The 25,919-nt window shown below is 40.4% G+C and overlaps 1 protein-coding gene across 2 annotated transcripts in view; it reads right to left on the reverse strand.

Moving 5' to 3' along the window:
• Positions 1-24,908, reverse strand: part of LOC148030205 (transcriptional corepressor LEUNIG-like) — a 42,798-nt gene extending 17,890 nt beyond the window's left edge. For both annotated transcript variants that reach the window (XM_087686471.1, XM_087686472.1), the window contains exons 1-10: positions 24,228-24,908; positions 23,620-23,760; positions 23,435-23,532; positions 23,205-23,314; positions 22,188-22,670; positions 22,025-22,110; positions 21,776-21,863; positions 21,344-21,458; positions 21,130-21,176; positions 20,680-20,973 (exon numbers count right to left, since the gene is read on the reverse strand). In XM_087686471.1, the coding sequence (XP_087542597.1) occupies positions 20,680-20,973; positions 21,130-21,176; positions 21,344-21,458; positions 21,776-21,863; positions 22,025-22,110; positions 22,188-22,670; positions 23,205-23,314; positions 23,435-23,532; positions 23,620-23,651 (1,353 nt within the window). In that variant the 5' untranslated portion in view covers positions 23,652-23,760; positions 24,228-24,908. The remainder of the gene's footprint in view (positions 1-20,679; positions 20,974-21,129; positions 21,177-21,343; positions 21,459-21,775; positions 21,864-22,024; positions 22,111-22,187; positions 22,671-23,204; positions 23,315-23,434; positions 23,533-23,619; positions 23,761-24,227) is intronic.
• Positions 24,909-25,919: the final 1,011 nt, after the last annotated feature.

Below are 25,919 nucleotides of genomic sequence, written 5' to 3' on the forward strand. Positions count from 1 at the left end.
TACTCTTGTGCACTGCAGTCACTTGTGTCATATTTGGGCTTGCCTTCGGTGATTGGTTAGTCAATTTGGGACTGCAAATTATGGCTGGAAACAGTGACAACAATAATCTTTTGCACGTGAAGAAGCTTGAGGGTGCCCATAATTTTGCAATCTGGCAAAAACAATGCTACAATGTCTTGGTGCAGAAGAAACATGTAAAACCCATCAAAACAAAGGGAATCAAACCGGTAGACATGGAACAAGATGAGAGGGATGACTTGGACGAGCTTGCTCGCTCTACCATTGACCTCTCAGTGTCAAACAACTTGCTCTTCAACATTGAGAAGCTGAATTCAGCATATGCAATGTGGCAAAGGCTTGAAGAATTGTATGCTCAGAAAAGTGCAGCTAGCAAGGTTTATTGGCTGAAAAAACTAATGGACTTTCGCATGAAAGAGGGTACAGCCATGTCTGTACATTTAAATGAGTTTAACTTCATTTTCAATCAGCTGATTGCTTTGGATTTTCATATCGATGAAGAGTTCAAAGCTACCTTCTTGCTATACACTCTACCTGAAAGTTGGGATACTTTCAAGACAGCTTTGAGTAATTCGAATGCTCAGCTATTACACTCTGATGTGGAGAGATCTTTGCTAATGGAAGAACTCAATAGGTAGAATAACTCAGCAAACAAGTCTTCAAATGCATTACACACTAGAGGCAAATTTCAGCATAAGAGCAATTTTGAAAACAAAGCACGCAGCAAATCTCGTGGAAGGAATGTGAAGTGCCATCATTGTGGCAAATGTTGGGAATAAAGGGCCATCGTGCCTTTTATATGTGCACGGGTGTGAACACACCCTTAGCACATTTGTACTTTCATATATATCTATCTAAAACCTAAAGAGGTACACTAGTCATTGTACCGAACATCAAGTGTCATACTCACTCTCCTTTCTACTGCTCTCTACTCTCTGTGTGTGTTATCCGTCACGTTCACTCTCAGCTCTGTCAGGCTCCATCAAGGTATCAGAGTAGGTGGCGAGCGTGAGGTAACTGGCGTGAGGTGACACGCCTAAGGTGACAAGTGCTAGTCAAGGTATGTGACAGGTTGCAGGCCAATCAAGGCGTGCACAGTAGGCAAGCGTGAAAGACAAGTGGCAAGCAGGCTCGTGTGCAGGAGAGGCAATCGACAGGCTAAGGCTAACGCAGGCCAAACGGGACTTGCACGCGACTAGTCAGTGCACCGTGACCAGGCTCAGTGTCCGTGACGTGACCAGGCCCAGGCACCAAGGTCAACAGGTTCAACGCAAATGAACAGCGCTAACGGAACACGCTGCAAGGACACAGCAGACCTGATTTGACGAGCTGCAACTGGATGAGATAGAGTGCAACTAGACAGGACGGACTAAAACACACGACGACATGTACCCCAACAGGCAACAAGCAACAGGCAGTCCGACTAACGTTTGTGGACCAAGCGTCACGTCTGACAGGTCTTGGTCAACACCAAGACTGATTCGTTAAATTCTACAATTACCTTACAGGATGTTCACATGCAAAGGCACAAAGTAAAATTTTATCTCCGACATTTGGGGCTTTTCATGTACATGCAATAATTGGGTTCAAATTTACCCAATTTCTCGAGATTGATGCATAATGGACCCCGTCCAATTTGGGGCTTTTGCTATTTGGGCGAACTTTGTGCGCCATTTGGTCATTTAATGTACATGAGAGTTTAATTCCATGCAATTTGGACATCTAGCACTTGGAAAAATTCGGAGTTTTGCTGAAATTGCTCTATTTTGGCAAAATTGGCCTATTCTATACATGTCAGAGACAGTGCACATGTATAGTTGATACTTTGAGCACAAAAATTTTGGGGCTTTTGACCGTGCGTGTCAAATTATTTGCCCGTGGGTGTATGTACAACAAAAATTGCATCTAAAATTTGGGACTTCTCATGTAATGTGATGTATTTGTCCTTGCAATAGCTGTAATCGGTTGTGAAGTGTTGTAGCACAAGGTTTAGTGCTTCTGAAAATTTATTTGCAGATCTAAAATTTCTGCTTTTACATGGTTATTTATTGCTGATTGGTACTTGTTTGTACCTTGATCACTTGTGTGATAGTTTGGGCCTGCATTTGCTGAATTTTTTAGTCACATTTGGACTGAAAATCATGGCTAGCAGCATTGATAGCAATCATCTCATGCACATTAAGAAGCTTGAAAGAGCACATAACTTTGCAGTCTGGAAAAAACAGTGCTATAATATCCTATTGCACAAGAAGCAGGCAAGGCGGATTAAGACCAAAGGGACAAAGCCAATAGATATGGAACAGGAAGACTGGGATGAGTTAAATGAGCTTGCATGCTCAACCATTGAGCTACCGATTTCTGATGCCTTGTTGTTTAACATTGAAGGTTTGGATTCTGCGTATGCTATTAGGACTCGATTGGAAAAACTGTATGCCCGGAAGAGTGCCGCAAGCAAAGTTTATTGGCTGAAAAAGCTTATGGATTTGCGTATGAATTTAAATCACTTGAGTGAGTTTAACTCCATTTTCAGCCGATTGGTTTGCCTTGGGGTTCAAGATTGATGAACAATAGGCTACATTCTTGCTTTGCACTCTGCCAAAGAGTTGGAATACATTTAGAACTGCTATGAGCAATTCTAATGCGATGCTTTTGTATGCTGATATAGAGAGTACTCTACTCATGGAAGAAATGAATCGGCAGAACAATGCATCCAATAAGTCTTCTAGTGCTTTGCATACTAGGGGCAAATCACAGCTGAAAGGAAAATCTGATAGCAAGGGCTGCAGTAAATCACATGGTAAGGATGTTGAATGCCATCATTGTGGCAAGAAGGGTCACTTTAAACATGACTGCTACAAATGGAAGAAAGAGAAAGGAAAGGGCAAGAAGACAGATGATAGCAAGGAAGAGAAGAAAGAGAGTCAGTCTAAGAAGAGCAGTGTTAAAATTGAAGACTTGAATGTAGTCACTCATGATAGTGATAGTGGGAATGATGTACTCTTTGTTTCTTCACACTTTAGTACACATGCTTTACTTGCAAATACGGATGATGACATGTATCACAAGACTGTGACAAATATTACCTTTTTGTTGATTTCTTTATTACATATTTTATTTGGTTTTTCCTTTTAAAAGGATCCCTCTTGAAATCTAAACGCTTGAGTTGCATGGCCAGTTTGTGAAACGGACAGGAATGTCTAGTGAGTCAAGACTGGATAGTTAAGGTCCAGTATAAGTCTGGAAGAGACTGATGGCACTGTAGATTGACAAGCCTGGAAGAGACTTGTGAAAGTGTATATGGACAAGTGTGTTGAAGAACTAGCCTGGAAGAGACTAGTTCAAAGTGAAGATGGACAAATCTTCAAGAGATTAGTCCATGTGGAGTCATCAGTGGAAATTCACTTTCAGTTGAGCTACATTACAAATTTGGATGTAGCCATAGTCTGCAAAGATGGTCAGAAGACTAGTGGGGATGCCATGGAAGCAACTCCTAAAATTTAGGGAGTTACTATTTTTGGATCTCAGAATTTGTTCGCGTCATTATCTTCGTTTTTGTACGAGGATTAATCCTCTCGTCTGTGCCGAGGTCAAATTTTGAACCGAGGATGGAGAATTTTAGACTGAAAGGTTTAAATAGGAAAATTGTTACATGTATGCCATGTGTCACAATTTGGGCATAAATTCCCAAAAGAGAGAGAGAGGGCAGCACAAAAACGAGTTTCAATGCATAGGGGGCTCATTTTTTGTGAAAGGGAGATGGATTGCTGCAGATGGAGAGCTCTTGAGAGCTGGTCTACCTTGTCTATGATGCACAGAGGCTGAGCCTGCTTCCTACTCTCTCTCTCTCCCCTTGACAATATGGTTATGCTGCAGAATCAAGGGCTTTTCTTTTGATTCAGGTACAACTGTGTGGAATATGTTGTTTTTGCATGAGGCAAGAGTCTCCTTTCTCCAAGAACAGGAGCAATTGTATGCTGTCCCAGCAGGGACACGTGAGGGTGGTAATCTCACCAAGTAAGTGTCTGAAACAGCACTGAATTAATACTTTTTTTGGACTGTTCAGAGGCTATTTTAGAGCCCAATTGATGCCAGAATCAAGAGGCATTTGGCCCATATGATGCAGGACAGTGCAGGGAGCAGTATGAACTGAAAACAGGTTTCAGAACAGGTCTGAACCAGTAATTACAGAGGGCTGAATAGTACAGGGAACAGTAAGAGTTGTAATCAGGTTTCAGAACAGGTCTGAACCAGTAATTACAGCAGAATTGCAGGTCTGAACCAGTGATTACAGCAGAGTTGCAGGTCTGAACCAGTAATTTCAGCAGGCTGAAATGGTCAATTCTGCACTCCAATCAGAAGTTTTAGTCTTGGGCAGAGTTTCCCCTCTTGGTCAACTTGTTTTGGGTCAATAATTGTACTGTTATGCATAATTGCCAAGGCAAGAGCCTCTTGAACAGGTACAGGGTTTGCTAACTGCATTCCCAAGCAGATACTTGTGTGGAAAACGCTGTTTTCTTGAGATTTCTCGCATGAAATCTCGCAGGATTCAAAGGGCAAGTGGCCCATAAGGTGCAGGAGCCCACTGGCTACGCACACAAGTGATTGGTAGGTAAAACAGGGCCCAAAACAGGAAATTACAGCCTGCTGTATATTTTTGCAGGTTTGGGTTTTTGGACATTTTTTGTGTCTATTTGCTCCAAAAGCTTCAAGGAAGCTCCAGGGACACTGTACATGTATTTTGGAGCAGTTTAAAGACAAAAACCAGAAAACGCAGCGTGCTGAATTTCTTACCAGGCACTTCATTGAGTGTGTTTAGGTGTATGGAGGCACCAATTGAGTAGGGATAATGACCAGGTCAAGTTGTACTGCCGTTATGGTGTCGAAATCGGGTTGGAACTGTGTTTCCTTCTCCACTTTGTATAGGGACAGCTTGTAGGCAGGTTATTGTGGGATTATCCCTTTGTTAATGAATAAAGAAATACCGCAAGGGGCGCCTGACTTAGGGGCCAACAGGGTGTCTATGATGCAACAGGAGCATTCTAGCTTCCTGTATTTCTTCTTGCTTCTGTGTCTTTAAGTTCAGGTAAAGTGGACAACTGTAAATTGGGTGGAAGCATTTCTGTATTTTGGTTGTACACTACTGCCCTTTCCAGTGAACAGGCCGGTTACAACATGCACACTTGGATTCTAGATTCAGGTGCTTCTTTTCATGTCGCCTCTCATCGTGAGTGGTTTTCTACTATACAGGGGGTCGACATCGTGTTGTCCATCTTGGGGACAACTATGCATATAACATTGCAGGTATTGGCAATGGTGCAGTTGCAATTTCAGCATGGTTCTGTCTTCACACTTCAACATGTACGGCATGTACCTCAGCTCAAGAAGGGCTTGATTAGCACAGGGCAGCTGATGACGATGGATTTCATACCACCTTTGGTGATGGGAAATGGAAGATCTGTAAGGGATCTAGAGTGATTGCCATAGGTTGTAAAAGTGAAACCTTGTATCCTCTCCATGTATCTAGTGTGCGTGACCATGTTGTTGCCGTGACCAAGCAGCCAAGTGTTTCTTTGTGGCATGGCCGGTTGGGACACACGAGTCAAACTGGAATGAAAGTGCTTTCTCGTTTGGGTTACTTGCCTTGTCTTCGTTATGCTGATTTTGAGCATTGTGATCATTGTGTTTATGGTAAACATGCACAGACGTCTCATAAGAAGTCTCTTTCACTGAAATCTTCTCCTCTAGAGTTAGTACATTCCGATGTATGTCAAATGCCAAGGTTATCTTTAGGGGAAAGAAATACTTTGTCACCTTTGTCGATGATGCTTCATGGAAGGTATGGATTTACCCTATTCGTAGCAAGGATGAAGTGCTTGACAAGTTTCAAAAATTCTTGACATTGGTTGAAAATCAGACTAATAAGGCACTTAAGTATCTTCGCTCTGACAATGGTGGAGAATATGTATCCAAGGCCTTTCAGGCATTTTGTGATAGCAAAGGGATAAAGTGGAAGCTCACTGCCCCTCATAATCCACCCCAAAATGGAGTTGCAAACAGGTCTTTGGGGAGGGGGGGGGAGTTCCCCAAGAAGCGTGGTCAAGCAAGCCACCTTTGTATGCACACTTGAAAGTGTTTGGCTGCGAAGCATTTGTCCACGTACGTAAGGAAGAATGCAACAAACTTGATCCAAAGTCCTGTAAATGTATTTTCCTAGAATATGGTAACGAGGGTGAAATGGGTTATAGATTATGGGATCTCGAGAAAAGAAAATTAGTATGCAGCAATGATGTTATCTTCCGGGAAGATCGCATGCACAAGAACAGAGGAAGTCTGTAAGGTTGTATTCTGGGAAGAAATATCTTTTGGATAGCAAAATGTGCCCGTTGTACAGCAGCAAATACTTGCTGTAAATTAACCTGCAAATATAGAAAATAATGCTAGAAACGATTAGCCAGCCATTGCCCATAATGATAAGCCACTGGATGTGCAAGAACAACCAGGATAGCAAGCTGCTAATGCTGATTTGCAGGCTGAAATGCCAAGACAGCAAGCTGAAAATGGAAATTTGCAGGCTCAACAACCAGCAAACAATGATCATTGGGTTAGGAGATCGTCTAGGGTTACTAGACAACCTGATAGATTTATTCCTGATGCAAACGATGTGGCTGATTATGTCATGTCGACAGACTGTGGAGAACCATCTTGTTTTAAGGAAGCAATGGACAGACAGGACAGCAAGAAATGATATAAAGCCATGTTGTCAGAGATGGAATCTCTTGAGAAAAATCGCACTTGGGACTTCGTGCAGTTGCCTAAAGGGCAGAAAACCATTCCATGCAAATGGGTTTACAAAATGAAGGTCACTTCTGGTTCCTCGCCAAAGTACAAAGCAAGATTGGTTGCGAAGGGGTACAAGCAGGAACATGGAGTTGACTTTGATGAGATCTTCTCTCCTGTAGTCAAGATTACTACATTGAGAACCATTTTGGGCTTGGTTGCAACTAAAGATATGGAGCTCATATAGATGGATGTGAAGATTGCATCCTTACATGGTGATCTACATGAAGACATATATATGCAGCAACCTCAAGGGTTTGTGGCAAAAGGAAAAGAGAAGATGGTATATAAACTCAAAAGGAGTTTGTATGGGCTGAAACAAGCACCAAGAGAATGGTATCATGAGTTTGATACATTTATGCAGTCTCAAGGTTTTCATAGAAGTCAAGTGGATCACTGCTTGTACACCGAGAAGGCAGTAGATGACAACTGATTATCTTGGTTTTACATGTTGATGGCATGCTGATTGTTGGCAGGGATACTCATGCCTTGGACTCACTGCGAGCATGGCTTGGTTAGCAGGTGCAGTTCCTGCTGCCTCAAAATAGTCCTCCATAGACTCAATCCAGATCTCGGCGTCAACTTAAACAATCCTTCCCTTGCCATCAAACTCGGGTGGCTTAATTTGTTTGAGAATGAACTTCTTCTCTTGAATCACAGTTGTACTTAGTGCAAAAGTCGGACTTGGAACCTACGCTTGGGATTGCGTCTGGACAATAAGATTCTTTATGTTAAAATCTTATCAAACGTTCCCTATATTACGTTAATACGACTAGCACAGCTTTTAGACAAGTGATTTAATCACTTAACACCTTAGCTAATATTTACAATCAAGATAGACAATAGTAAAAAGCGAGATAGGTCAAAAGGATTACTCTATCTATCTCAACAAGAGTATATCTCCAAGGTTTTGCAGCGTTTCAATATAGAGGGGGGAAAAACAACTGGGGTTCCATTGCCTCCATATGTGAAACTCAGTGCAGAGGACAGCCCGACATCTGATGATAAGAAGGCTGAAATAGCCAAGATACCATATGCTTCAGCTATTGGCAATTTGATATATACTATGGTTGCTACACGTTGGGGTTCCATTGCCTCCATATGTGAAACACAATGCAAAGGATTTGTGCATCTGCTTTGAAAAGCAGAAGGCATCTGTCGTTGGCTTTACGGATGCAGACTATGCTAGTCATGCGGATTGCAGAAAGTCCACTTCTGGGTATGTGTTTACCTTCACAGGAGGAGCAGTCTCTTGGATCTCCAAGCTACAAAAGTGTGTTGCATTGTCTACTACAAAGGCAAAGTATATGGCTACCACTGAGGCATGCAAGGAGGCTTTATGGCTTTCACGTATGGTAGGAGACCTTGACATTACAAAGTTACATGTTCTCCATTGTGATAGGCAGAGTGCTATCATGCTAGCATGAAATCCCGTCTTTCATGCAAAGACGAAGCACATACAAGTGAAGTATCACTTCATTAGAGATGCACTTCAAAGCAAAAGCATTGAGCTTGTCAAAGTGTTATACAAATGATAATCTTGCAGATCTTCTCACAAAGGGTCTTCTAGTAGAGCAGTTTACTCATTGCCGACAGATCATGGGAGTTGAATAGATATATGTATTTCAGCTTTGTACATACCTAGACTTAGCTTCTTTTCTCCCCTTAAGGCACATTGCTTTTAGGTGGGAGATTGTTGGAAATAAAGGGCTATCGTGCCTTTTATATGTGCAAGGGTGTAAACACACCCTTAGCACATTTGTAATTTAATATATATCTATCTAAAACCTAAAGAGGTACACTAGTCATTGTACCGAACATCAAGTGTCATGCTCACTCTCCTTTCTACTACTCTCTACTCTCTGTGTGTGTTATCCGTCGCATTCATTGTCTGCTCCGTCAGGCTTCATTAGCAAAAAAAGACACTACAAAAGGGATTGCTTTCAACTGAAAAAAGAGAAGGGCAAAAACAAAAACAACGAAGCCAACAAGGCTGAAAACAAGAACAACTAACCTGTCAAAAAGAGCAATGTGAAAATAGAAGAGGTTAATGTAGTCACTCATGATAATGAAAGTAATGGTGATGTACTTCTACCTTCTTCTTTGGATGCACATGCATTGATTGCAGATTCTGTTGATGATATTCACACTTGGATACTTGATTCAAGTGCGTCCTTTCATGTCACACCCCATAATGAGTGGTTCTCTGACTACAATGGTTGTGTACATGCTGTTGTCCACTTGGGGGATAACTATGCATGTAAAATTGCAAGCATTGGCAATGTGAAACTGGAATTTCAGCAAGGCTCCATGTTTGTTTTACATAATGTGAGACATGTATCTCAGCTCAAGAAGAGTTTGATAAGCGCAAGGCAACTAGATGATGAAGGCTATCACACCACCTTTAGAGATAGAAAATGGAAAATATATAAGGGCTGCCGCATTGTTGCCAAGGGGTCCAAAAGTGATACTTTGTATCCTTTGCATGTATCTAGTCTGCATGACCATGTTGTCGCCATAATTGAGCAGCCAAGTGTTTCTTTGTAGCATAGCCAATTGGAACACATGAGTCAATCTAGAATGAAAGTGCTCTCTCGTTTGGGTTATTTACCGTCTTTGAGGTATGCTAATTTTGAATTGTGTAATCATTGTATTTATGGTAAACATGCTCAAACGTCACACAAAAAATCTCTTTCTCTAAAGTCTTCACCCTTAGCGTTAGTACCTTTAGATGTATGTCAAATGCCACAATTATCTCTAGGGGGGAAGAAGTATTTTATTACCTTTGTTGATAATGCCACACGCAAAGTTTGGGTTTATCTAATCTGTTGCAAAGACAAGGCCTTGGATAAATTTAAAAATTTCCTGGCAAACCAACAAGACATTAAAATGCCTTCGCTTTGACAATGGTGGGAAATATGTATCCAAAGCCTCCCCAAGAAGTGTGGTTGGACAAACCACCTTCATATACACACTTGAAAGTGTTTGGCAGCGAGGCATTTGTGCACATACGCAAGGAAAAACGCAGCAAACTTAAGCCAAAGTCCTATAAATGTATTTTCCTAGGATATGGTGATGAAGGTGAAATGGTGCATAGATTATGGGATCCCAAGAAAAGAAAAGTAATACACAGTAATGATATCATCTTCCAGGAAGATCGCATGCACAAACAGCCCGAAAGAACAGCGGAGGTCCGAAGGGTTGTATTCCGGGAGGATGTACCAATGGGACAGCAAAGAATGCCAGCTAGACAACAACAAATACCTCCTGAAAATGTCCCTGAAAATGCAGGGAATGATGCTATTAATGGTCAGCAAGATCTTGACCATGATGTCCCACAAATTCAGTAAGAACATATGCACCTAGAACAACCTGAACCAGTTATACAGCAAGCTGTACTTGCAGAACAGCAAGTTGTTAATGCAGATTTACAGGCTGAACAGCCAACAAATATTGACCACTGGGTCCGTAGGTTGACCAGAGTGCAAAAACAGCCAAATAGATTTGTTCCTCGAGTAAACTATGTGGCTGATTATGTAATGTTAACAGATTATGGTGAACGTCATGCTTCGAGGAAGCAATGCACAAACACCATAGTAAGAAATGGCAAAAAGCAATGCTATCAGAAATGGAATCTCTCATGAAGAATGGCACTTGGGATTTGGCACATTTTCCAAAAGGACAAAAAGTGCTACCCTGCAAATGAGTTTACAAAATGAAAGTCACTTCTGGTTCTTTGCCCAAGTATAAGGCATGCTTGGTTGCTAAAGGGTATAAGCAAAAACATGGAATTGATTTTGATGAAATATTTTCTCCTGTAATCAAAATGACTACTTTGCGAACCATCTTGGGCTTGGTTGCATCTGAGGACATGGCACTCATACAGATGGATGTAAAAACCGCCTTCTTACATGGTGATCTGCATGAGGACATCTATATGCAACAACATGACGGTTTTGTTACAAAGGGAAAAGAGCACATGGTATATAAACTCAACAAAAGTCTGTATGGACTGAAACAAGCACCACATGAATGGTATCACAAATTTGATACATTCATGCAATCTCAGGGATTTCATCGTTCTCAAGTTGATCACTTCTTATATACCAAGAAGGCAGCACATGGCAGCCTTATTCTCTTGGCATTGTATGTGGATGACATGCTAATTGCAAGCAAGGATGTTCATGCCTTGGACTCCTTGAAGTAGAGTCTACACAATAGCTTTGATATGCAAGATCTTGGTGAGGCAAATCACATTCTTGGCATGCGTATACTCAAAGACAGATCAAAGGGTCTTCTTTATCTGTCCCAACAGAAGTATATTACGAAAGTTCTGCAACACTTCAATATGAAGGTAGGGAAAGCTATTAGTGTACCATTGCCTCCATATATGAAACTTAGTGTAGATGACAGCCCTACATCAAATGATGGTAAGGCTGAAATGGCCAAGATACCTTATGCTTCAACTGTTGGTAGTTTGATGTATGTTATGGTTGCTACGCATCCTGACATTGCATTTGCCGTGGGAGTGGTTAGCAAATACATGGCATATCTTAGCAAAAAGCATTGGGAAGCAGTGAAAGGTACCATGAGATACCTTAATGGCACAAAGGATTTATGTATCTGCTTTGGTAAGCAAGGTCATCCATTGTTGGTTTCACAGATGCAAACTATGCTGGCCATCCTGACTGCAGGAAGTCTACTTCACGATATGTGTTTATGTTCACAGAAGAAGCAATTTCTTGGATATCTAGGCTACAAAAGTGTGTTGCACCGTCTACTACAAAGGCAGAATATGTGGCTGCCACAAAGGCATGCAAAGAGGCTTTATGGCTTTCACGCCTAGTGAGAGAGCTTGGGATTACAGAGGTTCCTATCCTCCACTGTGACAATCAGAGTGCTATCATGCTAGCACGGAATCCTTTCTTTCACGCACAGATAAAGCACATACAGGTGAAGTATCACTTTTTCAGGGATGTACTTGGCAACAAAGGCATTGAGTTTGTCAAGGTACATACAGATGATAATCCTACAGACCTCATGAAAGGTCTTCCAGTCGAACGGTTTGCTCATTGCCGCCAGATAATGGGGATTGGATAGTATATGTGTCTTTCAGCTTTGTACATACATACACTTAGCTGATTCATTCCTCTACCTTCAAGTATGTTGCCTTTAGGTGGGAGGTTGTTAGCAATAAAGGCTTTTTGTGTCTTTTTTACCATGATCGGGTGTGAATGCACCCTTACACTTTGTACTTTATATATTCAAAACCTAAAATTTGGTACACAAGTCTTTGTACCAAACATCAAGTGTCGTGCTCACTCTTCTCACTCTACTGCTTTTTTTCTGAGTTTTCTTCTCTCAATGTTTGCCGTGCACTTTGTGTTTCTCCCCGCAAACCCTACTATCTCTTTGATATGGTATGAGTGCATATCATCCCATCACTTTTCTTTACAATGCAACCTTTGAAACCTAATGTGAGTCAAGCTTACCTCTTGCCAAATCATACATTCTCTAACAAAAGGCTCAACGTCTTTCTTAAGTCTAGCATAGTCATAAATGATGCAAAACAGGATAGGGACAGGAGATATGGCCCGAGGAAAAATTGCCACTTGTAACTATATAGTCACATGGAATGGGCCTTGTATCATGAGGATGTGAAATTTTGAGATGCTTTAATCTTGTTGATAACATTTGATTAAGCTATTAATCAAATGTGCAAGATTGTTTAGCACATGTAATGCACATGGTAGTTATTTCATGGTAATAGGCCAAGGACCCCAAGGATGCAATGGGTATCAAAAGCAAAAGTTGTGATAAGTTATGCCAACTGGGCTTTGGGTATCACTTGGTATCAGTTTTGACCCTAGGATAGTTATTTAGCTAATAAGTGTCAATGGTGACACTAGGGACTAGAAGTAATTAATTAATTAATGCCAGTCTAAGGGTCAACAAAGCTTGGGAACCACTCCAGGTTGCAAACAACCTAGCCAATTTAATTATAGCTGTGCACATTTAATTTTGGGTAGGGTAACAAGGACTGAAATTAATATTCAAGATTACTTAATTTTGAAAATTAATTAAATGGCTGAAAAATGTTGAAATTTGGGTTTAGAAGACTGCCATTTGACAAAAATGCCCATGCAAACTAAGAAAACGTTTTTATGGGGTTGGGTCTCATCCATTCAATCAGTTTATAACTTGGGAGAGGGGGAGAGAGAGCTGTTGGTCCATTTTTTGATCAAAGAACGGCAATTTGCTACAGAAGACAGCCATCTAGGGGGCCTCAACAAGCAGGGGATAGCACGAAGTTACCTTCCAGGGGGTAGCAACGGCTTTGTTGATCAAGTGACAGCATTTTGGAGGTGCCTAGTCACCTAAATGCAAGGTGCACACAACAGGCAGAATTTAGGGTTTTCTCGTGAAGAAAATCAGATCTCTCTCTTATCTTGACTTTCTCTGACCGTCTCCAACCCATTCTCAAGAGATCTCAACATTTCTCAGTCATCTTGAACAAATTCAGCCAAATTTGGTGGACAGTAAAGAGATCTCTACTATAAACCCTAAATTTCTGCAAAAATTAGGGTTTGACAAACACTTCAGGACTCGTGCCAATTGGTGAAGACATCGTACATTGCATTCAGCACCTGAAATATATGTAATTGTCAAGGAATTCAAATGCTAGCCCATTCATTGTAATTTGGGGCAGCATTTGTTAGAGTGAAGCAGTGCGGAAGTGAATGACCAAGGCAAAGAGTGAACAGAGAGAGGAGAGAGAGAGAGAGAGAGAGAGAGAGAGAGAGAGAGAGAGAGAGAGAGAAAGAAAGAGGCAATGAAACGTCCAACCTGACACGTGTCTCTTGCCCAGCCTATCACCTGCTAACGTCAACTGCCATGTGGATTGCATGCTATACCTGCTGCACCTGCCTGTCCATGGAATGTCAAGCTCTAACACCCCCTCTCAGGTCCTGGACACAGTAGAAGGCTAAGCCTTTTCATGCTGATGTGCCAAAGGATATGTTTGCTGAAATTCAGTCTGAGGTTGAGGAGCTAGATGAGATTTTGGTACCCAAGCAGATTTTGGCACATAAGAAAGGAAAGGTCAAAGGTAAAGTTTCCAAGAGATACTTCGTAAAATTTCAGAATTATTCACCAATGGATACCAAATAGATGGAAGAGGATGACTTGGCAGACCATACTCATTTGTTGCAACTTTACCTAGATGCTTTCTAATTAGAGCCTCGGGCTCAGTCAAGTTTAGTAAAGCAAGGGTCCAGAGTATTGCTTCATGCTCAAGAAGAAAGTAGCACTTCCACTTCTCCAATTATGAAAAACTCTCATATATACTGGATCTCCATAGCAATCAGAAACATTAGAAATGTTTAGAAACGAAACATTAGAGACATGTTTCGTAAGTTTCTTTCAAGAGGGGGTAAAATAAGAAACACGGATTCTTTTGTATAGAGATTTTTATTAGTTTTGACTAGGGAAAGAGTTTCTAAACCTCTATGGAACTCTCTCTTAAACAAAGCATGGCCGATTGAGCTAGAGTGATAATAGAGTCAATTGAGAATAATACATTATACGTTAAATATCCATGATCCATTATTAACTTATCACTTATATCAAAATTAGTCTTTGGACAGCTATACTATGATTTAGAACTCAAGCATTATGATTTACGCATATCATACAAAGAAAATTGAAATTAACATGTAAATAGTTTATCTACATTATGGACTGAGTCAAGTTGCAACATCATAATTCTCATTTCAAAACAAACTGACAAAATGTCAAAATTAAGAATGAATCATAATATATTATAGAAAACTCATAAATGAGACTAAAGTCGTATAATATTCAACTCTCAAGACAAGGATAGATACTAAATTGACAAAGTCCAATAACTAAACAAAATCACAAAAAAATCAGTCTCTTGTCCAACATCTTGAGCCCTTACGAGTCATCACACATCATCATCATCATGTTTAACATTGCCCAATAGTTTTTGTCAAAAAAACCATGTTTTGGGTCACCAAAAAAAAAAACCCACGTTTTTTACTCTCAAAAACGTTTCATACTTTAAGAAACATTTCGTAAGTTTCAAACACGTTTCTTAACTGCTATGTGAATCTCAGATATATTCAACATGCATCCAAGGTACTACGCTAACAGTATGTTTGCCAGGTCATTACTTAGTGTACTTGTCACTATAAGATGTATGCAAATGGGTATGAGTTCCACTCACGCACTAGAACTATACTTTGGCATCAACTTATGATCAGTTTGGCATGAAATTTGCCTCAATTTTGAGATAAAATTTTGATCAGTTTCAGCTCAATTTTTTATTAGTTTGAGAACCGTTTACGATCACTTATGGGATCAGTTTTGCATTATTTTTTGCGTTAATTGCTGGTCAGATTTTGCAATGATTTTGTGATCAATTTAAGGTCACATTTGCAACAGTTTATGATCAGTTCTCAGATCAACAAGTGATCAATTTATGATCAAATTATGCTCAGTTTTCAATGGTTTATAGCTGGTTCAATGGACAACAGCACATTAGTAAATACCATTGATAGTTTCAACCATGGTTTATCCTAAATTAATGCTTTTCTATGGTTGAAAGTTAGAACAGTTGAGAAACATGAGCTATGGAGGTATCCAATGGGTTTCTAGCAACAATTCTCGATTGTTTATGCTAGCTCAAAATTTTTAGCAAGATTTAGGGAATGTGGCATGGTTGAACAACAATACGCAATATTGTGATTGTGATGCCTTATGGAAATCCTAGTGCAGTATGCTTTTCCTTTGGCAAAATGCAATGCAATCGAGGACAATTGCAAGGATTTCAAGGGGGAGGTCTATCACGACAATGTGAAATTTTAAGATACTTTAATCTTAATGATAACATTTGATTAAGTTATTAATCAAATGTGCAAGGTATCTTAGCACATGATACACATGGCACCTATTTTGTGGTAATAGGCCAAGAACCCCGAGGATGCAATGGGGGTCAAAGGCAAAAGTTGTGATAGGTTATACTAGTTGGGCTTTGGGAATTAGTTAGTGTCAATTTTGACCCTAGGACAATTATTTGGCCAACAAGTGTTAGTGGTGACACTACGGACTAGCATTAACTAATTAACTAATGCTAGTCTAAGGGTCAACCAAGATCGAAGACCACTCCAAGTTACAAATGACCTAGCCAGTTTAATTATAGATGGGCACATTTAATTTTGGGCAAGATAAAAAGGGCGAAAATTAATTTTCAAATTTATTTAATTTTGAAAATTAATTAAATGGCTACATAATGTTAAAATTTTGATTTAAAAGATTGCCACTTTGCAAAAATGCCCATGCAAACTAAGAAAACGTTTTTGGGGGGCTGGATCTCAGCCATTCAGCTAGTTTACAGCTTAGGGAGGGAGAGAGAGTAGATCTCAACCAAATTTGGTGGTCAATCCTCTCACCAAAGAATGATGACAAGTCCAAGACCGTAGGAACCAACTCCTCCCATCAAAGAGTCGACTCTCATCCTAAAGCAAAGTAAAGAGCACCAAACCTAGGAGATAATTATGACAAAAGAGTTATCACCATGTCAAATGTGATCACCTTCCCTACATTCTGAACATGCATCTGAAGTTGCCGTAGCTTGTTCACATGCTCCCGCATAGAAGATGACTTGGAAAGATTCAACGTCCTCATCTGTACCTCCAAAGATACCCATTTCATAACGGTCATTCAGTTGTATATCTGATCGAGCTCCAGCCATGTGTTCCTAGACACCGTCAAGTGTTCAATATGAGCAATCACAACTAGAATACATGAAAGGAAGAGAAGAGCGGATGTAGGCATTCAGTTTGTCCCAATGTGCCTAAACCTTTGCCAACTCCGCATGATCACTAGCAAAAAGTTTGGGTCCGTCTCTTGATATAGAACAGTCCATGGCCTTCGTAACAAGCTCTGCCAAATCATAGGACTCCAAGATGGCAAGCACCATAACATGCCAAATACAATAGTTCTTACCATCGAGCTTCTGATCTGATGGAAGAGCTGGTAGAACGAGCACCTTTTGATCCATAATCGCCCGAAACTCCATATCGACCTTAGAAGACATCTTCACCTGAAATGCCTACAAAAACACAAAAGAAGCCCCCTTTGACTGTGAAAATGCAGCCTGCTAGGGCTCTTCTCTGCTCAGCTTGTAGCTTCTTCATCCGCCAAATGCAATGAAAAGGTAAAATCTGTAATTAAAGACTCAAAACGTAACCTTTCTCCTTGTACAACAAAAATCCGCAGCAAAATCAACTTCTTCCCTTCTTTCCCGCACCACCACACTTGCCTAAGCCTTGTTTTGACGCACATCCCTCCCGCTCGCCCTCGAATGCTGAAAACGCAGCCTTGTATCGTACTGAAAACTCCTCTTCAAGTCTACCAGCGGATCAATCAATCTTTGCACTTCTCTGATACCATGTCAGAGTGTAGCGATGCAGAAGCATATGACCGAGACTAAGAGATAGAGTGAACGCGGAGAGGGGAGAGAGAGAGAGAGAGAGAGAGAGAGAAAGAAAAAATGGAGATCTGTGATAAGAACAATGCTGAATAAGAAATACAGATATGTACACGGGTGCAGTTCGTATGTTTGCATATCTCCACCTCGATAATGGCACCCTGCTGTACACCTTGAAGTCTGCAGCAACCAGCACGATCTCTGCCCCGAACAGAGCCTGAATCTGCGATCAAAATAATGACAAAGTGTGCAGGAAATTTGCTATTTATAGCAGAAAAAATAGGCAGCAAAAATAGAAATCGGCCTGCCAAATCTGGCCGATTGCACCGACTGCCACTGACATGGCTGCTGATGTGGCGACTGCGCAGGCTGATCTGACTACTGCCTGTCCAAGGGATGACCAAATGACCATATCTCTAACAAACAAAAGCCACCATCCCCAAAATCCTCAAGTCCAAAAGTGATTATCACTTGTAACTATGAAGTCTAGGCCAAGTGCCAAATGAGTATCTAAAACCAGCCTTCCTCCTCGGATAGGATGGTAAATAACCTAATTAAGCACTATTTACAACCATTAACAAATTCACAAAACTGAAATACACACTTTACCATATTCTTGGACATTGGACACCCTGTTGGCCCCAAAACTGGCGCCCCTTTCGGTATTTATTTAACTTAATTAAAGAAGAAGTTGATGTACAATGGGATTCTCCCAGTCCCTTTCGGTATTCTAACTCCCTTTCTGTCTAAAATGACCAGTAAGTCTTCAATTTGAATTGCCCCTTGATTCGGGTAATTAATTGACCTTCACCAGCTTTGATGGAGATGGAAAATGCCCCAAATTCATTGATTTGCTGGTCCCTCCACTTAAATAGGCTAAAAACAGCTTCAACTCTGTTGAATCCAAGTCTTGAAGCTTCCAATTTTTGGCAAGCTTCCCGAGGCTGCTGCTAAACTCTAATTTCTGCTTCTGCAGATTAGGGTTTACAGCAGAGAAATTTAAAATTTCTTAGCCTCTGGTGATCTCAATGTTGTAATCTTCATAGAAAGGCTGTAGGAAGGCTAGGAGATGAGAGAGAATGTCGAGGAGAGAGAAAATTCAAACTTTCTTCACAAAGAACTAAAGAAAATCTATCATTTACTGCTGCTGCCTTGTCTCAACAACTTGTAGATGCAAAGACCAGAAGAAAATCAGTCATTTACTACTACTGCCCTATCTCAACAGCTTGTAAATACTATCACCTGTTGTTGATTGGTCTTCTCCTGCCCCTGGCTGCCTCAACAGGTTCTCCAATGGCCACAAATCAAACCAGCAACATCTCCTCCCTCTCTCTTATAGGCTGAATATACTAAAAATGCCTCCCTCCAACCTCTAAAGACATTTCTCAGTCTTGCATGGGCATTTTTGACAAGTAACAGTCTTTCCAAATGGTTTTTCCAGCAATTAAATATTAATTTTCAGTCTTTAAATACTAAAAATTAATCTAATAATTATTATGGTGCCCTGAAAAATAATCTAACTGGCCAATAATTAAATTGCCTAGGCAACTTCCATTCCCGAGTATCTTTGCGCTATCTTTGACCATCAGATTGGCGTTAGATACCATTAAACACCACTTCCCTAGTGTCACCAACTAACACTTATGGCCAAATGAATGACCTAGGCTAACAACTGGCACCAAATACCACCAAGTACCTGTGCGTCATAACTTATAGCAACTTTTGCATTTGACATTCTGTGATTTCCTCGGATCCCGGGCTCATAAATTTACTCTAACCCCATTTACGCCTCACATGTGCAATATTTACTTAACCATGTGATTAAAAACTAATCCACATGTGAAGTGAGGTTTCAAAAATACATGTTCTCATGACAGTATCCCTCCAATAAATGTGCAATAGCAATAATCCCTTTGTCTTACAAAAACTTCAATGGCAATTCCGTCTAGAGATATTCACTCTCCACCAAGTTAATCCACAAGCTTGCTAAAGCCAACTTAAAATGCCATTGATCATAACAACTAGAAACTTGTTTTTATTGTCATTTCTTCAAGCATCCATAACCCACACAGATGCAACAATCCCTTTGTCTTACAGAAACTTCAATAGCAATAATCCCTTTGTCTTACAGAAAATTCAATAGCAATTCTGTCTAGAGATATTCACTCTCCACCAAGTTAATCCACAAGCTTGTTAAAACCAACTTAAGATGCCATTGATCATAACAACTAGAAACTTGTTCTTATTGTCATTTCTTCAAGCATCCATAACCCACACAGATGCAAATGACCCGTTCTTTTGTACCAATAGCTAGTACATAGAAAAGTGAGGAACCGTGTCTCTCCAATGGCCTCTCTCATAAGACATGATTTTGTATCAAAATGTTTGAATACTTACTAGCCTAATTTGAAGACGTCAATATAACTAGCTGACTCCATCCTCCCTTTCCAATCCACACTATCCTATCTCCTTTTTGCTGGTTATTGACTTTGCTACTTACCATCATGCCAATAATTGCATCTTTTTGATGACTCATAGATCTCCATCCCTCCATCAGTATACTAACCCTTTCATATTGTACAACTCACTTGTAAAGCCTATAAGAGGACTCTTGTATTTTTATCTCATGAGGTTTTTTCCAAGGTACTATCAATAGATTTCTCTTTTCTTTTTCCAGCTCTTATGCACTCTGAAATTACATTATTAGGAAAAACACATGTCAAAGCACTAGCCCAATAGATTAAGAGGACCATTCCTTGTATATCTGCTTTTATCACTTAAGGTTTAATTAGGATGACAACCACTTATTACATCTAGCTTTGAAGTTTGATTACATTATAACACTCCTTGTTATACCTGAGGCATACACAGGCACCACCAGCTCCTACACATTTAACCCAACCCCTACAAGCTACTATCAAAATACCCTGCCTAGTGCTTGGGAACTTCTTACTTTCCAAAGCCTTCATTTTTGTAACTTGTTTTGTCTTGTGCCAATTTCTCTCATTTTCCTTCATGTCAGATGCAGCAAGCTAACGACTGCCATATTGTGCCTCGTATTGTGGTATTCTGGTATATCTCATTTTCGCTTTTATTCCTTATCATTTAAATGACCAGTAGCAACAACTTTTAAACCAGATTTGTAACAAATTTTATTAGCCCACTAAAGCATGGAACACAACCCCATTCCTACATGAGCTGACTTGACACAGGCAGTACTCTAGCAAATATTTCCATATGCATAAAACATGTCATCACCTCTACAGAAAGACAGTTATAGATTATCAAACAAACAAAGCGTACTTACAGACCTTCATAAGCACATCATCCCTTGGTAAAGGGGAGCCCAGTCCTTGCATGACATCGCCAACACCATTGGATTGACCATCTTTGCCAGCCATGCCTGCCCTACTCAAGGCCATTTTCAACCTTCTAGAATTCATATCCCCCAAAAGGGGCGATCCTCCAGATGAAATGTTTCCTTGTGCCTGTAGCAAAAGTTGCTGCTGTTGCTGAGGATTAAGCATGTGTAACTGATGATATTGCTGGGGAGATTGAATGAAAGATTTTGTTGAAAGCATGTTTGGTCGAAGTTGATCAAGCCCCTGAAAATGACCAAAAAAAAACCATTTATGATGACCTGCTTGATGTAAGAAATGGGAAAGTCACTCTCAACAATGAAGAAAAGCAAGCAAAATGGAACCTTAGATTACAGACCAGCTCATGTGTGAAGATACATGCAGAGATCCACAATGACTTACTGTTAAAGACCAGCCTTTCAGAGAGGTATTAGTGCCTTGATTAACTCCTGAAAATAATAATTGATTTAGAGAGTGAAAGGAGGAGTTCAGAAACTAACAAACTTATTCCAAATTCAAGAACAACAACTAGATTTCAATCATTCAAGAACTGGTTTTCATAGAAACTACTGAAAAAATGCAGACAAGAAGACAGTGGCGCCAACAAAAGCTTTACCTGGACTAACAAGGCCCATTTTAGGATGTCCTATACCAGATGCACCAAAGAGTGCTGTGTCAGTTGCAGGTGATCTTTGATTAAGCATTCCGCCCACTAAATCAGGTTTAATGTCCTGCGACAGTCAAAGAAACTCTCCAATAGAAATCTAGATCCTCAAAACAAGCACATCCAGCAAAGACACAGAAACATGAGATTGACCCAGTACTTTTTTTTTTTTTAATGAGGTATGATGTGCAATTAATTGCAAATATCCCCCAAAAATGTAAAAAAGAAAACTTCAAATTTGGAAGAAGTTTTAAAACCTACACCTATAGAAATGGCAAAAACAAATAATTTCATTGATGTACTCCTACAAAATTGACTTTTGAGTCTGCTACCAAAAATATTCTCCTAAACACTGGATCGGCTATATTCTGCGTAAAGAAGTACCTGACTCATAACAGGCATTGTCTGGTTTCGAACTTGAGCTTGCTGCAAGTTAACATTCATGTTACCTGCTGCATTTTGTAGCATCTGGCTGCAATTTGAACATTCACTAGATACTTCAATTTGCCACCCATAAAAAGATTACTCATGAAGCATGTCTTTGAAAACTCTTCAAACCATGATTTAGACCATCAAAGACATGGGCAACAGTAGACAGCCATCCTGTCACTGCAAATGCCAACTATAGCTTACCCAGAAGGCTGACCTGATGTAGCTGCTGTCTTCAATAAAGCAGCTTGACTGGCATCTAATGATTGATTGGGAGCGTCAACATACCTCTGCAAGCAGGCAAACACCATGTAAACAAATGTTTATAATCATCAAAAAATACTTGAAATTATTGCAGAAGTTTCACCTTCATGTTTGCATCCTCCAAAGATTCCCTTTTGATAGGTTGCTTCAAGCCTTCCTCATAAATCTTGGTTGCCATGGCATTCGCAGAGCTTTGCCCCAGCAAAGCATCTGCCGCACCTTCCCTCCTTGGTAATTGTTGTTGATGACGCAAATGCTGTAGTTGAAGTTGCTGATGTAGCTGCTGCTGCTGTTGTCGTTGTTGCTGCTGCTGCTGCTGCTGTAGTTGTTGATGTTGCTGCTGCTGCTGCTGCTGCTGTTGTTGTCGTTCTTGTTGCTGCTGCTGCTGCTGCTGCTGCTGCTGTTGCTGTTGTTGATGCTGGTGCTGGAGCTGCTGCTGCTGCTGTTGTTGTTGTTGCTGCTGCTGCTGCTGTTGAAGTTGTTGTTGCAACTGCTGTTGTTGCTGTGGTTGCTGCTGCTGCTGCTGTTGTTGCTGCTGCTGCTGCTGTTGCTGTTGTTGCTGCTCCCGTGCTTTTAACTGCTGAGTCTGTTAGTCAACATCAAGTCAGAGTATGAAACGATGAGAAAATAGTAATGTTTGGTTGCAACCCGAGTAAAGACTATTATAAGTTGCAACTGCATTTCAAGAACCACAGGTTTGAAATAGAAGTGGAACCACTTAATAATGTTTCGAGCCAAATTTTCAATGATAATAATTTGTTAATCCCAGTCCAAATGTTCGAGCTTGTCCTGTTTGGGACCACAACCAAAAGTATAAATTCTAAAAGAAAGTCTGAGAACCCCACTCTTCCCATTGCTTGCTGCTCCACTCTCTGTTGTCCATGCTCCTCTCTCTCTCTCTCTCTCTCTCTCTCTCTCTCTCTCTCTCTCTCTCTCAAAGTGCGCTCTCCACCTAGTCTGCTCTCAACCTCTTACGAAATGAGTTGTCCCCAAACTCCACTAGATATTGCTGTTTTCTATCCAATTTAGATATTTGACCATTGTCTTGTCACAAAGACCACCCTGTCAAAAGAAGCAATTTAAAGCAAGGCTCAAAACTGCATATGGGAGTTCTACCAACCTCAATGTATGAAGCAGCTACATCAGAGTGCTTTTCATTGGTGCGTGCAATGAAAATGTCCCAAAATACAGACCACCATTCAAACAAAAAACCACCAGGTGCATCTATGGCTGGAAACAAAGTCACATTCATTAGGCAGATGGAGAAATACAATGAGATTACGCTATTAGCTAGCAGCATAAAGGACTCCGGTCAATTTCGTAAAGCAGTTGCAAGTTAGAAACAATTACCAACTGGGTCTGAGGATACTTTTCCCTCTGCCTGAAATGCTTTGGCCGATTCCTGTAGATTTCTTTTGACAAGATAATCATAGATATAGACATCCAGCCTGTAAAGTTCCATCACTAAATAAGGCTATTCAATTCTAAAGACACAAGATAGAACAGTTGACCAAAGTTATCAAATACAAACTCACATTTTGTCAGCTTCCCAATTCGTCTGGGCCATATTTTATGCTAGTCTCTGAAAAATGTACTTCTTGGCCAAATTGTCTTTTTCCTTTAATACAAGTGAATGCAGCTGCATCACATCTAGAGCATGCTCATGCTACTGATCCCTGAATGATAGCATTATCAGAAAGCAAAAAGTCAGAAGACAGTTCTGTATAGTTAAGCCACTAATCAAGCTGTTGCAACATCTTTAGATGACAACAAACACCACAGCAGAACAAGAAGCAAAACAAACACAATATGATATGTATCAGTTTCCACATTCGCTAATCCCAAACCAATCTGTATTGAAGTGCAGCAGCATATAGTGCTTTTCATCAATTGACCATGGTTGCACTTAGGTATTCAGGCAAACTCTCAGCAGCATTTTCAAGACTTTGTGAAGCCAAAATGTGAAAATTTTGTCTTGGACTCCTATGATATCTTTTAAGGGGGCAAAAAATGGAACCACAAAATGGAATCCCATTCACATACTGTTGATCCACAATGGCTCTGTGTATCATGGCTTTAGCTACAAGAAAGTCAGTTCATTGTGAATAATTGCCAGGTGAATGGAACCAAAAATGTCGTGCACCTGCTGCACTGTAACAAATGCGGCCCAGTTTTGGCAATCCATCGTACAGCTCCTAAACACTCTGCAAAACTTGTGAATAACCCAGAAAGAGATAGAAACTGTCTTGTCAACACATAGGCATTGGCAAAATCAGTAAAATTCAATGCAATCCCAGGTATGATAAAGCTTCAATTAGGTTGGCCTCATCAAGAGCTTCCTTGTTTCCCTGCATACTGAATAGCTCTTCCCGCATGACAATTTCGAATTGTGCTGACCTGAATCTCAGAGTTAGGTGAAAAGGAAGGTGAGCCAGAATTGCCACAGCCAATGTTTCATAAAAATGCCCACGCCAAAAGCCTCAACCTTCAAAGCCCCAATAGCATTTCTGACAACCAGGATCGATAGCCTAAAACGAAATGGCAGACATGTATAGCTTCTTATGTCGGGGAACTGACTGAATCTACCCTCGAAACACCACGGATCGTTGCTAATCAATAGATGCTTAAGCTCAAGGAAATCCGAGGGGCCCTAATTAAGTTTGTCTGTACTCAACAGAAGGATTCCAACAGAAGGGAATCAGAAGAGCTTCAGTTTCTAAAGGATTCTCTTGCCAATATTTCTTCTACTTCCTTCTGCTCTCTCTCTCTTTCCCTTCATTAAACTCAAAAATTGAGCAATTGGAAAGAATGGGTTAGTACTCATACTGACCAAAAGAAATCCTCAAGCTCGATCAATGGCGGAAAATAAGAAAAGGGCAAATCAAATGAGAAAAAGAAAAAAGAGCGTACTGCAATAGTGAATTAGCATACCTAGAAAGCAACAGACGAAGCTCCCAGAGTCAGTAAAGAAACCCTAAATCGACAAAACAGTAGAAAGGACAGCACAGCTGCCGTGACAGAGAGATCAAAAGAATGTTTTCTTTTGTTATAATTTCTTTTTTCCTGCTTTTTGAGATGCCAAAGACACGCCTCTGAGCGAAGACTTCCCGTGCCTGCACTACCGAACCTCCCAGGCCGCCTCCGAACCTAGATCGCCCAAGTCACTTTTTAAGTTTTAAAATAAATTAGTAAAATTTTGGTGAAGTGATTTGATTTTAAAAGAAATTTCGTAAAATGTCCTAATTCCCGTATATCTACCGAACATATTATCCAGTTGTTAAATGTTTTACCCTTCTCGGAGGCTCCATACGTTGGCTAAAGTCATTAAGTAAAGACTTAGGAGGTGTTCCCGTGAGGGTTTTCGCATGGGAACGGTGTTCGAAAAGGTTTTTGGCCAATACCAGTTTATCCAGCAGGCCACATGAGGGGGTTTTTGAAAAGCCCCGTATATTTTTTTGAAATTATAAAAACCTATGGAAAAGTGGTGGTTAGGCTGTCGATTATTCCAAACCTGAGATGGTTGCCTTCATCTCTACCGCTACTGAAGTGAAAGTTTTTTAATTTTGAGAACAAAATTAATACACAATATCATATGCTTGCAAAGGCGATAGAAATTCTCTCATTGGAGCAATTGCTAAGATGACAATAGTTATTTGCTTAGAGTGATGGGGGTAGAAGCATACATGGTGAAAAGCACTGAAGGGTGCTCATGCTTATGGGCTACCCTAATTTGGGCATAGCCATACACTGTTTTGAGCAGGTTGGGGATGGGTCCACGTGTTACACACCATTTTAGAAAAGGCTTTTTCTAAGGAACATTGTGCCTTGGTTGTTT

Source organism: Lygodium microphyllum, chromosome 10 (genome assembly GCF_053477565.2).
Source record: "Lygodium microphyllum isolate KBCC chromosome 10, Lygodium_microphyllum_v1.1.10, whole genome shotgun sequence".
In the NCBI taxonomy this organism is placed as follows: Eukaryota; Viridiplantae; Streptophyta; class Polypodiopsida; order Schizaeales; family Lygodiaceae; genus Lygodium; species Lygodium microphyllum.